The sequence below is a fragment of the Euprymna scolopes genome, chromosome 9, assembly GCF_053919585.1.
Source record: "Euprymna scolopes isolate OS-2025 chromosome 9, ASM5391958v1, whole genome shotgun sequence".
NCBI lineage: Eukaryota > Metazoa > Mollusca > Cephalopoda > Sepiida > Sepiolidae > Euprymna > Euprymna scolopes.
Genome location: NC_136490.1, coordinates 40,298,598 through 40,312,687, shown reverse-complemented (window position 1 = coordinate 40,312,687; position 14,090 = coordinate 40,298,598). Strand labels below are relative to the sequence as shown.

General features: G+C 34.2%; 1 protein-coding gene across 1 annotated transcript in view; it reads right to left on the bottom strand.

Annotated features, from left to right (window-relative positions):
• The window catches only part of LOC145284513 (coiled-coil domain-containing protein 33-like), a 97,054-nt gene extending 83,280 nt beyond the window's left edge, over positions 1-13,774 (bottom strand). The window contains exon 1 of the mRNA XM_080133400.1: positions 13,126-13,774. Within this exon, the coding sequence (XP_079989526.1) occupies positions 13,126-13,143 (18 nt within the window). The 5' untranslated portion in view covers positions 13,144-13,774. The remainder of the gene's footprint in view (positions 1-13,125) is intronic.
• Between the last annotated feature and the right edge of the window lie 316 nt (positions 13,775-14,090).

Here is a 14,090-nt window from a genome sequence, read left to right as displayed (position 1 = left end):
GTGTTTAGACACAAAATTGGTGGAGGAGTTTGGTAGAGTTTTCAAAGGTCAAATCGTTGAACTTTGATCCCTTGACAGCCAAATTTCTGGCCGAAAACTGACTAAAACGATTTTCCCCAAATCTCAATACTCCTTATGTCAAATCTCAAGTCTCTAGACCGAAAATTGACAGAGTTATTTGGTAGGGAAATGTACACAGACAGACAGACAGACATTTTCACTTTTAAAGATACATAGATAGATATATTCCTTAAAAAGTATACAAGTTTATATTCACTTAAGAGATGCAGGATATATTTATACACGCGTGCGTACGCGTACGTGTGTGTGTGTGTGTGTGTGTGTGTGTGTGTGTGTGTGTGTGTGTGTGTGTGTGTGTGTGTGTGTGTGTGGGTGAGTGTGTGTGTGTGTGTGTGTGTGTGTGTGTGTGTGTGTGTGTGTGTGTGTGTGTAAAAAAACTAACAGCAAACGCTCTAAAAAGAAAGGAAGGGATGAGGAATAAAGAAACAAAAAGAAATAAAAAGTTATTTTTAAACAAAACAAGATAGTTTCCCTTAGACACGCCCATAAAAACTAAAACAAAAAAATGTTTACTCATAAAAGATCTGATTGTTTGTGTTTAGTTTCTCGTGCACATTTTTTTTTTTTTTTTTTTTTTTTTTTTACAAAGGAGCCACCACTTATCAAGGCCCGGAGGCCACTCGAGGATAAGGGTTAATGAGTGTACAGTGGTTAAAGGGAACATGTCGTAGTCATATTTAGTAGTGGAAATTTGGTAAATTGGATTACTTAAGAGGATGGCTCATCAAGAATTTGTTTACATTGACTTGTAGTTAGTTGGAAAGCAGGAAAACAGAACAGAGTTCCACGGGCATGCAGTTCTAAGAAAGAAGCTTTGTTCATAGAATCTATATGTCTAGGTTTGGGCACAGATAAAGACTGGGGGGAAATTTTGATAGTAGTTTCAGCTAGACGAGTGTTTTTTTGGGAAAGTCAGGACAGGGGGGACCATAGATTGGAGCTCAGACGAGCACTTGCCACGAAAATAACAATAAAGCAGAGACAGCCTCACAACGTCTCTTCTGTGGGAAAGAGGTTGCAGGGAAGAGAAAAAGGCATCTCCCACTAGGCTACAAAGTCTATTTTGAACTCTGTCAAGGCAGGATAAGCTGCTTCTAGGAGGTCCTGCCCAGATGTGGCAGCAGTACTCCATCCTTGGATGTACTTAGCTCTTATACAGGTAGAGAATTGAATCAGCAGTGAGATATCTACTGGAATGGTAGAATGATCCCACCATTTTACCAGCACTCTTGGCAACGGATTTGAAGTACATGTTCCATCTCAGATCAGGGTAAAGGTCAGACTCAGAAGTTTGTCAAAACATGGAGAGCCATTTTCGATTGATGCCGATGGGATCAGAGCGTTGATGATGGAAAGATAGAAGCTTGGTCTTAGATGCATTAAAATTAACCAGCCACCTCTTTCCCCATTGCATCATGTAATCAAGATCAGAGGAGAGAGAATCAGAGAGAACTTGGTCACTTACGGCCTTTGAAGTGTTGCTATAGATGGTAGTGTCGTCAACATAAATGTCTACAAATGATCTTAGAGTGTGATTTGGAAGATCATTGATGTCAATAAGGAAAAGAGTTGGGAGATTTTGTGGAGTAGACCTTTACGCCATACCCTATCAAAAGCCTTTAATATGTCAAGGGCAATTGCCCTAGAAAGGAAGCCTCCATCGAGAGATTTGCTAATCCTATGAGATATAACTATTAGCACATCTGCTGCAGATCTAGCAGAATGGAAACCATATTGTATGTCACTGAGGAGGTTATTTTTGCTGAGGTGGTTGACTACTTTTCTATTTAACACAGATCCCAGCAACTTACTCATGACGCTCAGGAGACTGAGTGGTCTGTGCTGAGAGGGAGATAAGCAATCACCTGAATTTTTAAATACGGGACATACTGATGAAGTTTTCCAGGCTGTTGAGAAGCAATTTTCCTTTAGACAATGCTTAAACAGCTTTGTAAGTATGGGAGCAAGTTCTGGTTGAAGCTTTTTGAGCATTATAATAGGAATGTCGTCAGGGGCCAGTTGCTTTACTGGAATCGAGGTTTTTGATTAGCTTGGCAACATCATGCATAGATTTTGTATGTCGCATAGCATGTTTTCAGATACAGCAGTAAACACAGGAGGTTGGCGGTCCTGAAGGGAAGATGAACATAGCTCAGGGCAAAATTTGAGAAATAGGTCTAGGAGACTTGCATACTGATTATCAGTGTCGGGCACACAAGTGGGTTCGTAAACAATCTGTTAGGTCATAAGCAATGGAGAATTCGTGACAGAACCTTATTATTAGTTTATTTCGTTTTGTTATTACCAAGTTTATATTCCATTAAACACAACAAAAATGCTCCATAACTTCATGCACGATTTTTTTATTTTTTTATTTATTTTTTTTTTTTTTGCTTTTGTTTGTTTCTTTTTCTTAAATGTAGGTATCCCGGTCTCTGTAGCAGGAAATACCAGGTAACATCTCATGCTTGATATCTATGCAGTTTGGTCCAAAGTGTTGACATCAGCCAGGTTTCATGGAATTATATCACTTTTTACACACTCGAATCACGTCTGCCTTGATATACCATCCTTTTGAATAAAAATAAAATTATTGCATTTTTTTTTTTTTTTTTAGTCCTCTCTATTTTAACTATTAATTAATTTGGAGTTAATATACACTTGAGTTGCAATGAAAACTTTTTCTCACTCCTGGTCTAGATGAACTTCTCTTCCTCTGATCAGGAATAGATAAATCAGATAAATACTTTCACTTTAAAAAAATTATTTATTTCAGAAAAGTTTACAATAATCATAAAAAAAAATTAGCTGAAAAATATTGAGTTGGCATTTTTCTGTGAAAAATCTAACTCGCTTTTGGAAGTGAAACGAAGAGCATATCTCAACAAAATGGAGAAAGAAAAAGGGTGGATATTCAAGCTAGTCATATTTTGGCATTCGTCCAAATCACATTTCAATCTTACTACAGGGAAAATCCAATTTATAAAAAAGAAATAGCTCTAGATTGGGACAAAAAATAAAATTTGCCTCAGTTTAAGAGGATTTCTTCTCCTCTGGCCAAAGACAGGACACCTTCTACACCTTTAAAAATTTTACAATAATTATAAAATAAATTAGGCACAAAGTCATTTAAAAGTATGAAGAGGAGGGGTGTATGGCCATCCTGGTCACTTTACCTAAGATTTGTCTATACTGTTCCTAGCTACAATCTTCAATCACCATAATACCACATTCACTCGGGGGGGGGGGGTCATCTTACTTAAAATTCCCAAATCGATTTATTTTAACCAAAAAGCCAAGAAAAACAATGAGTTCATGCAATGAGTATTTATTTATCACCTCTCTAGGAGGTGAGACACAAGATCAAGTGTCAGTTAGATGAAAATGTTTCTGTAGAACTAATTGGATTCGAACTTGGAACACCCAGTTTTACGTCTGCGTCATTAACCACTTAGCCATCGTCATCCAATCACATCTTCTTTGATCAGCTGCAACCCTAGCGCTTAGGATGTCAGATTCTGAGATGGGCAACACTAGGTAACATCTCATACCTGCTTTCCATGAAATCTGATTCAAACAGTTAGCATCTAATGCACTTTAACTATGGCTTCTTCAATAGAAGGAGTTTAGTCACATTATTGAAAACATTATTTTGTAAGATTAATTCGAAAATTTTAGAAAACCAAATAATTCTCTCTCCTCTGATCTTGAGCACGTAGTACAATGGGGAAAGGAGTGGCTGGTTACTTTTAATGCATCTAAAACCAAGCTTCTCTCTTTACATCATCAACATTCTAATCCACATTTGTCATCAATTGAAATGAATGGCTCTCGTCTTCAGGAGGCCTCAAGTTTTGACAAGCTTCTGGGCTTGACCATTACTCCTGATCTTAAATGGAACACGTATATCAAATCTGTTGCCAAGGCCGCTGGAAAAATGGTGGGATCTTTCTATCGATCCAGTAGATCTCTCACTGCTGATGCTATTCTCTACCTATATAAGAGCCAGGTACGTCCAAGGATGGAATACTGTTGCCACATCTGGGCAGGAGCTGCTAGAAAGGACTTGTCCTGCCTTGATAGAGTTCAAAATAGACTTCGTAGCCTCGTAGGAGATGTCCTTTTCTCCTCCTTGCAACCTCTATCTCACAGAAGAGATGTTGCGAGTTTGTCTCTGATGTATCGTTATTTTCATGGAAAGTGTTCAACTGAGCTTCAATCTATGGTCCCCCCTCGCCAAACTTTCACAAGAAACACTCGTCTAGCTGTAAACACTATCAATAATTTCCCCCACTCTTTATCTGTGCCTAAACCTAAACGTAGATTCCATGAACAAAGCTTCTTTCTTAGAACTGCACGCCTGTGGAATTGTCTTCCGCTTTCCTGCTTTCCGGCTGACTACAATATGGTTGTGTTCAAGTCTAAAGTAAATAAGTTCTTGATGAGCCGTTCCATATAAGTTATTAAATTTACCAAATTTTCATTACTAATGATTACTATATTGACCAATTTCTACTGTACACTCTTTAACCCTTATCCTTGAGTGGCCTCTGGGCCTTGATAATGTGGTGATGCCTTTGTAAAAAAAAAAAAAAAAAATGATATGCGACGTTTTTGTCAAGTGAATAAAATAATTTTTCTAAATTATTTTTTCTGACACATTTAGTGGTATACACGTTATTTAAAGAATTTTTTTTCTTTTTTCGCTTAATTTTGCTGATGATACAAATTGCGAGCAGTAGTCCCTTCATGGAAAGAGCAAAGTGTATGTCCAACCTTGTTGATGGTTGTTATAAAGTCTGAATCCGATGTATCTACGTGGTTGGCGCACATTTTGAATAGAAGGAGTTTGGTTCCATCATTGTAAACATTATTTCATTCATTTTTTTTTTTTTTTACTTAGGAGTCACCTCTTATCAAAATAAGAGTTAATAAGTGTTAGGTGGATGTTGAGACAACATGATCAGTAATGATAGAACTTGGGTAGGGCTCGATTATTTAAGAGGACGGCTTAATAGAAGCTTATTTACATTAGACTTGAAAACGATCGTGTTTTAGTCAGCTGAGATGCAGCTTATTTGAAACATTTTAGTATACCAAATCATTAAATTTCTTTTATTCAATAAACTAGCGGGGGTACCCGGCGTTGCCCGAGTGTTTGTTTCCGGGACGGAGGGGGGGGAGAGTTTTAAAAAATGTTATGGTAGGTAAGTAGGAAGGATCAAACCCGGAGTCATGAGTAAAAGTAGGAAAATAAAGTGAAAAAAAAAACAAAAAAAGACATCTGCAACGTTAACAGTTCGGCCACCAAGAAAAGTCCATTCCAGTTGTTTAGGAAACAAAAAAAAACAAAAAAAAAAACGACTACGGTAGGTCAGCGCGAACGTGTAAATATAATGTGAATTGTCTAGCACGCTAACCACTACGCCACAGAGCACTGCAGCTTAGTTTAGTGATTTTAAATAACTTCACATGAAAGAACTACGAAGCCAAACCGGTGTTCTCTTCTCAACTGTTCCTTGTGAACGATCCCCAAACGGTGTTAAGTGGTGGCAGGGGGAGGAAGAATTTATTAGAGAGAAAATATTTTACCACTTCTATTGATCTTAACCGATTTTGGCCGTGACTTCTCAGCAGAAAAAGTATAGAAATCTAAGATTATCGAGGAATTTGAGAAATAATAAGCCTATAACCGTGGCCTTCGTTATAAAGATGGCCGGCCAGCTGAAAAAATGCCGTCATCGCCGAGGTCCCAACAAGCAAGATATGTGGAACTCTTAGACTGTCAATAATGAACAGTAATTTTTACAGACAGCGTTACAAAACTTCAAAATTGGATTGAAATAAAGAAAGAACACGATGATTTATACTGAAACTCATCTAATATTAATAATAAAAAAATAATAAAACACAAGTTGTTTGTTTAAGTATTATAAGCAATTGAATATTTTGTTGCATTATAGATTTTAAAGATTAGAATGCGTTCTTTAATTACTTATAAATTACATTTTTAAAAAGTGAAGGAACACGATTTGATTTGTAGTAAACTTGAAGTTTATTTAATATAATTAAATGAAAATGTTATCAAAGGCAAGATAAGTTACTTTTCTACCAAACTGGACATATTTTTCGTGTTTTTATTATATATAACATGTTTATTCAGTTCGAAAACCATACAGTGTTTACCGATAGGAGTGTCAGAAATTTCGTGAAAATAGTGAATAATTCCACCCCATCTTTCCAAGCTTATAACTCCTCGAAAAATGTAATTCAAGCCCTAATTTTTTTTTTTCGATTAAAGGAGCAAGGACCAACGTTTTATTAAAAAAAAAAAAAAAACAATGTGTTTTTTTTTTTTTAAAAAGGTTTTAAACTTCGGACTTTACAGGTAAATTTCTAAAAAAGGCATTTTTTTTTTTTTTTTTTTTAAATTTGAATATATTATTTATTGACCTTTTCTCTTCAATTTGTGATATATAAAACTCCGACATAAATTAATTATTTACTTTTTAAGAGAAAGTTAAAAATGGGTGACACTTGGGGGGACGTGAATTTAAAAAAAACGTTTGTCTAAAATATTATATTCGGTTTATTGGAAAGAACATAAAATTTCACATTGACCCTGAAAATATCGTAAAAATAGAATCAATAGAAAAATTTTGATAGATTTTTAAAGTTTAAAAATTGAAAAATATTGAGTTCGGAAAATTCATTAGTTTTTAAAAATACTATTAAAAAACCACCGAATATATATCAAGTTATGTCACGGTAACTTATATTGAGCAAATTTCTAAGAGTATTTTGTCTAGTTTATTATTTATTACACCTTTTTCCGAACTTACCGTGTTAAAGAGAGAGTCGGCCGCCATTTTAAATTTTCCAATACATCGGTAAACACTGTATGTTTTTCGAGCTGAATAAATATGTTACATTGAATAAAAACACAAAAAATATATCCAGTTAGGTAGAAAAGTAACTTATCTTGCCTTTGATAACATTTATTTGTTATATATTAGTTTTTTGACAACTTTTTCGAATCTATGTGTACAGTAATACAAACCCGGAAATTTCAAGATGGCGTCTGATTCCCTCTTTAACACGGTAAGTTTGGGAAAAGTGTTATAAATAAAAAACTGGTTAAAATACTGTAAAAAAACTCGCTCAATATATGTTACCGTGACATAGCTTGACATATATTTTTTCTAGTTTTTTTATTTATAACACCTTGTTTTTGGAGCTGAATAAACATGTTACATTGAATAAAAACACGAAAAATATATCTAGTTTGGTAGAAAAGTAACTTATCTTGCCTTTGGTAACATTTGTTTGTCATATATTTGTTTTTTGACAACTTTTTTGAATCTGTGTACAGTAATACAAACCCGAAATGAACGCGCGTTTTTTTTTTTTTTTTTTACTTTTAAGTTTCATATATATATATATATATATATATATATATATATATATATATATATAAGTATTTTTAAATTTTATCTTTCTAGCTTTAAAAAAAAGTTTAAAAATGTTATCAGCCGGCATAATTTATTTTTAAATATTGAAAATTTCAGGAAAATTAATTTTTGCTAAATTTTTTAAACGTGTCAACAGCTTAAAAAAATCGTCTCTTCAAAAGAGTCGATGTTGTCTCGCATTTTCATTAGTTTTGTATGCTGTAAAAAATTTTTTTTTAATATTAGCAATTTATTTGACGCTTCTTTTGAATGGTAAAAAACTTAGGATGATAATATTGAATTAAATTATAGTTACATCGTGTTAAATACAGGGGGGAGCACGTTAAAACTTACTTTGTTGAATGGAGATATCCACAAGTCACTACCGGTGTTTACCGGTGTGAATAAACAACTAATGGACTACCCGTGATGACGTCAGCAGATTAAATTATTTTTGCCCACCGGCCATCTTGTCTTTTAAGACGGTCTTGCTATAACACACCTCAGATATTGTTCTGCCGTTTGTGCATATTATATTTGCATGAAATATCTTGATTTTTAATCCTATTAATGTCAAAATCAGACGGGAAAAAATGAGTTCATTTTATTTATATAGATAGATAGAAGATAGAAGAGAAGATAAAATCATTATTTTTTTTTATTACTGAGACTTTGGATAGTATACACCTTTTTTACAGAAGACTTTATTTTTTTCTTCATTTTGTTGATGGTAGTAATTGGGAGAGGTAGACTCTCTGTGGAAAAAGCAAAGTATACAGGGGTGGAACGATAAAAGTGTCGCCCTAACGAAACCAACAATACAGCTTTATTTTAAAACTTTTATTCAAAAAATCAGTTCAGGTCACTTGATTATGTAGTAGAGCTGACATCTATTCAATGTAGCCGCCTTCAACCTCAATCACTGCCTCGATACAAATAATAATGCAAAGAATCCAAATGATAAATTTGTTGTGGAATCTTACCCCTAACTGACAAGTTCCTTATTGATCAATTGTTGCTCGATCAAAAGCAATTGACCTTACTGCCATGACTTTAAGTGGTACTCCATGCAGTTTTTTATATGCTTCCTCGGGCAAAACGTTGCTCATGGCACCTGTGTCGATCTTAGCATTGAAGCCTATCTGCATTTGTCTGCTGCCAATGTTCAACTTGGCATACACCTCTCTAGTAGTTGATGGTAACTGCTGAATGGTGTGGAAATAAATATCTCCACTCGAACTCTAGCATTATTTTCATTTTGTGTCGCCAGGTTAATTCTCCTATTTTTGTGCCATTGTGACTGTGTCATTCTTTTACCTGCTTGTTTTTTATCTCCCATCTTGGAGCGGCAAATATTAACAAAATGTTCCTCTTAGTTGCATATCATGCATGATTTTCCTTTTGCTGGTCACTTTCTTTGAGGATGTCCTTTGCCATAATATCTACACTGTGTTGGCTTTTTATTATTCTTAGCTTGAACTGCATTCATATTGCTCTCTTCACATGGAAAGCATATAGCTTCAAGTTGCTTGCAAGTCACCTCCTCTGTCTCTATCATACATGGCCCTTTTACTATAGTCAGATCATTACCTTCCTTAATTGAGGATTTTTGCGCTGACTTTAGATAAATGCTGAATATGAAGAGATTGACTATAAGGGTGTCTTCCACCATTTGGTCATATTCACACGGTTTGGCTATTTGACAAAGTTGTTTTAAGAACGAGTGTGCCGATTCATCTGAATTTGGTTTGAACTGCAACAGTTATACCACACGAAAATTCAACCCTGGGTTCGCATACTGTCTAAAGTATTTTTAATGTACATTCTGACGGTACTTTCTCCTTCACGCTGAAAAAAAATATGTCACTTATTTCTTGCCCATCGACACCAGCTCATAATAAAAAATATTTAAGTTTGCCATCGTCATCAACATCACACATGGGACCTGACTTGCCGAATATATCTGTCTACTGATTTGGCAAGGTGTGCACTGGACCAATTTATTGTTGGTGGAAGTATTTGAGATGAAGCTGCTATGCTAAATCTTATTATATCTTATGGTATAAAGATAATTATCTTACCTTATTGCTTAGCATCTATACACGTTTGTCCTTTTAATGCCGCTTCTGACACCATCTTATGTTGTGGGGGTTATTAGATAAGATCGTTGCGATAATGAACAGATAAGACGAGAGCTGATTTATCGCATGCTTTATTTATTAAACACCATTACAAGAAAAATCATTTATAACTAAGGAGCATAACTCTTCTCTACTAATATCACATTTAAAATTGTTGCCAACAAGTAGATTTTATCATGTTAAGGTCTTTATTATCCAATATATTCCCTACTGTTTTCACTGGTTGCTATGTTTGTTTTTGCATGCATGCATTCAATTTTTGTGCCAACAGTTTTAAATATGATATTCGTTCAAAACAGAACTGATACGCCTAAAAATCAACTTTTAAATGCTAAGTCTTTAGTTTATAGGACTTGACCTGAGAATCCCTAATTGTAAGGGTGTGAGTCGGTGTTCACCAATTCATGATTGGGATCTGTCAATTTTTAGGACCGAGGTTGCAGGTGCAGGAAAGTAGTAGAGTATCCGCAGGACCGTTAAAGGTAAATTTAACGAAATATCCGACTAAGAGCAGGTTTTCACCAAATCATATTCTCACATACATAAAATAAAAATATGAATAACTCCGGAAAATAATGACACCTGACAAAGAACTCAAAATTGCTGTATTACTGTGAAATATAACATTTATTTACAGAAGAAGAATACTATTTCAAATCGTTCCAACGTTAGTGTTTTCTTGTAATGAGTGTTCATTATGCAAACTTAGCTAAATGAGGATCTCATGAAAATGACATGAAGTTTAAAATTACTGATTTTTATGAACAGAGTGTCACACATGGCTTGAATATAGTAATTTTCTGAGAGGAAAACAGTCATTAAACCATGTAAGTGTAATGCACGTGTATGCGTGCATGCGCGCGTATGTATGCGTGCGTGCATGCGTGCGCGTGTGTGTGTGCATTCATCACATAAGAAAACAATAGTTCGAAAAACATTGTTAAAAAGACAATCCAAATTCCTGTTCGATGTGGTAATTTTTCATGATAGGTGTTGAAGAGAAATACTGATTTAATTTTTGTCTATAACAGGCGTAATTTAACATCTCAAGGACAGAGTTTCTTGCACGCGTGTCGGACTGGAGAAATCCGAAGCAAAACTGGAATAAACTAATTTGATTTTCACGGCATTCTCAGTTGTTTTACAGAGCATATGTGTTGAGCACGGGCAGTGGTGATGGTTGCTTGTAGAACTGCATCCTAGACTGTTTGGATTTTGGTGTTAAATTTCTATATAGCCATGTTCTGGAATGTTCTAGCCTGTTTGCTGTATCACTACGTGTGGAACGCAACATAGTTCCTTAATTAATATGTGTGCGGGAGGACAAATCACAATATTGTGTCTTTGCACATTCTGACACACATAGACGTTGAAATGGTGATTGCTACAAAAATGTCTCTACCAAAGGTTTGGTCCGGTTGTATGTAGTGGGTGTGTAGCAGAAACAAATGGGATTTTTTTCTTCCTCGAATCAATCCCCCCCCCTGTGCTATTCGGCCACATCTTGACCAATCAGGGGTACGGCGCATTAATACTTCCTATCCCCAAAGGAAATCGGCCAGCATCTGGTTTGAAGAAGAACAACTCATTCTTACGCATAGAGACACCAAACGGAACGGACCTTCTTTTCTTCTCTCTCTCCACCTCGGTGTTATCTCTATGGTATCGACAATTCCACTGGAATAACTACCGCGATAATACCAGGTGCCGGAGTCCAGCTTTCTACAAGGAAAATACCATATTCTCCTCAATAAACCTTTTCTGTGACCTTTTATGAAGTTGTTGCGTTTGTCATTTCAGAAGCTTGTATCGAATTATTTATTTTATTAGGGTGTGCCCTAAAAGCATTACAAACCCTAGAGGTGCTACAAGTTGGTACTCTATCGCATTTTGACCCAAAACTTTTTAATAAGACTATTCAAGTAAAACTTTTTTTATGGCCGGCATTTTATTTTTTTAAATAAGGAAAAAAACCCGCTATTCCAATCCATGGTGTCCCATTTTGGGAGGTACAAGCTCCCTAAAATGAGACACTTTGGATTGATGATTTATTTTTGTTATACCGGCCTTCCTTGAACAGAGGAATTTACACCGATTAGCATTATAAATAGCGCTAGTAATTCCAACACCGGTGAGAGAGATGCGACTGCACTTCAACTGCTAGCCGAGTGCCCAGCAGATATACACGCTTTCCTATCTTTGTACATTATTGTTAATACACTTGTTCCTTAACTGAACCTCGACTTGATTGTTCTTATTTTCACTGTTGTTCCACGACACAACAATTTAAAAAAAAAATCAAACAAACAAACTATTTATTTAAATGTTTTGTTCGTTGCATTAAAAACTTACGTATTTGGTTTAAATAGTTTTATTAAAAAGTTTTGTAAATAATTTTTTAAAAAAACACACACTACATAAAAAATAAATCTTGGTCGCGAAAATCCAGACACTTCTGTTATTTTATATTTGTTTACAGAAGCCATGATGTGCCTGTGCAAAGAAGGTCAAACTTGTGTCGATCGAAATCTGTACCTTTGTTTTTCGCCGTCGATTGGGGTCCTTATTCTTGTCTTGATCTATTAAATTTTTATTTAATTGAAATGAAACTTAAATCGATTTTGGGTATGTTTACAATAGCCAACTAAACAAAAAAATAAATAAATAAATAAACAGCGAAAAAATAAATATACAACAAATAAATGTTACCAAAGGCAAGATACCTGGACAAGCTTTTCGTGTTTTAATTTATTTTAGAGCGTTTGTTTACTTTCAAACAAAAGTAGTATCAAATCTGTTGAGTTAGAAAACAAACAAACAAAAAATCGTAGTGTCATTACAGCCAATTTGGACCCTCAATAATGGCACAGAAATCAAAAATGAAACAATATATTGGTAGAAATCTATCCCATATATGTCATCAATCGTGCGAAAATGTAATGTGCTATCAGTATTCGGTTTAATTTTCGATTTTCGAGCGATTATTGATGGTCTAAATGGTTATCAAAACAACATTATTTTTTCTCTTTCTAACTCAATAGACTCAACACTACTTTTGTTAAAGTAAAACGCTTTAAAATAAATGAAAACGCAAAAAAAAAAAAAAAAAAAAAAAAAAAAAAAAAAAAAAACTCATCCAGGTAAGTAGAAGAGTAACTTATCTTGCCTTTAGTAACATTTATTATATATATATATATATATATATATATATATATATATATATATATATATATATATATATATATTTGCCTTTTTTTATTTTGTTGGCTAGTGTAAAAAAAAGCTCTCTATTCTTTGAAAACCCCTATTTAAAAAATATAAACGTGACTATACTTTTTCATTATTTCCCCCTTGGCTCTCCACCGGGCAACGCCGGGTAAATATAGTTAGTATTGGAATAAATTATTAAGTAGACCGACGTAAGACTCCTTTATTTATTATTTTTTACTTACCTTGTTTTGTTTTGCCATGTTTATAAATTGAGTTTATCCTTCATTCGTCACTCTAAGATCTCATTTTAAATTTTGTGTTCGAGTAAATATTTTACGAAAAGATTTTTTTACAGCGACATGTTTGAGCACGTTCTAACAACCACTAGAGCAATTAATTTGTTTATATGTCGGGATTAACGTCGTGTCTTTAAATTGCTAACTAAATTTGGTAATCTCCAAAAATACCGTTAGGGCTTACAACATGGCCGCCAGAAGAGTCAACAAAAAACTGCGAATAAAATATATAAAACTCGTAATTTCTGTTTTTAAAGTGGGTTGTCAATTTTCTTTATGAAATATACTTCCAAAATAAACTATTACAGTCGTTTAAAACATAATAGAAGTATTATTTTTTATTTTTTAAAAACTGTTTACAAAATGTCTACGAACGTGCGTAGACATTTTGTAAACATTGTTTTTAAAAAATAAAAAATAATACTTCTATTATGTTTTAAACGACTGTAATAGTTTATTTTGGAAGTATATTTCATAAAGAAAATTGACAACCCACTTTAAAAACAGAAATTACGAGTTTTATATATTTTATTCGCAGTTTTTTGTTGACTCTTCTGGCGGCCATGTTGTAAGCCCTAACGGTATTTTTGGAGATTACCCTAAATTTTGCTGTTTTTGTTTGTTTTTGTTTTTGTTTTTTTTATTTATTTAGACAATAATTAATTAGAAAAGAAACAGTTATCTTTATGAACACTGTTTCCACTTCACTTCCGGTTTCTCTTCCCCACTCTGTTTAGATTTTTTTCTCTCTCAATAATAACGCTATTATTTAGAAAAACCCTGCTTAATATGGGGAGAGGTTCGGTTTCCTTTATATATTCTGGACTTTTACCTAACAATTTAATAAACAAAAAATACCATTAGAAAATCAATTAAAATCGAAGGGGCAACCGGAAGTGAAGTGAAATCAT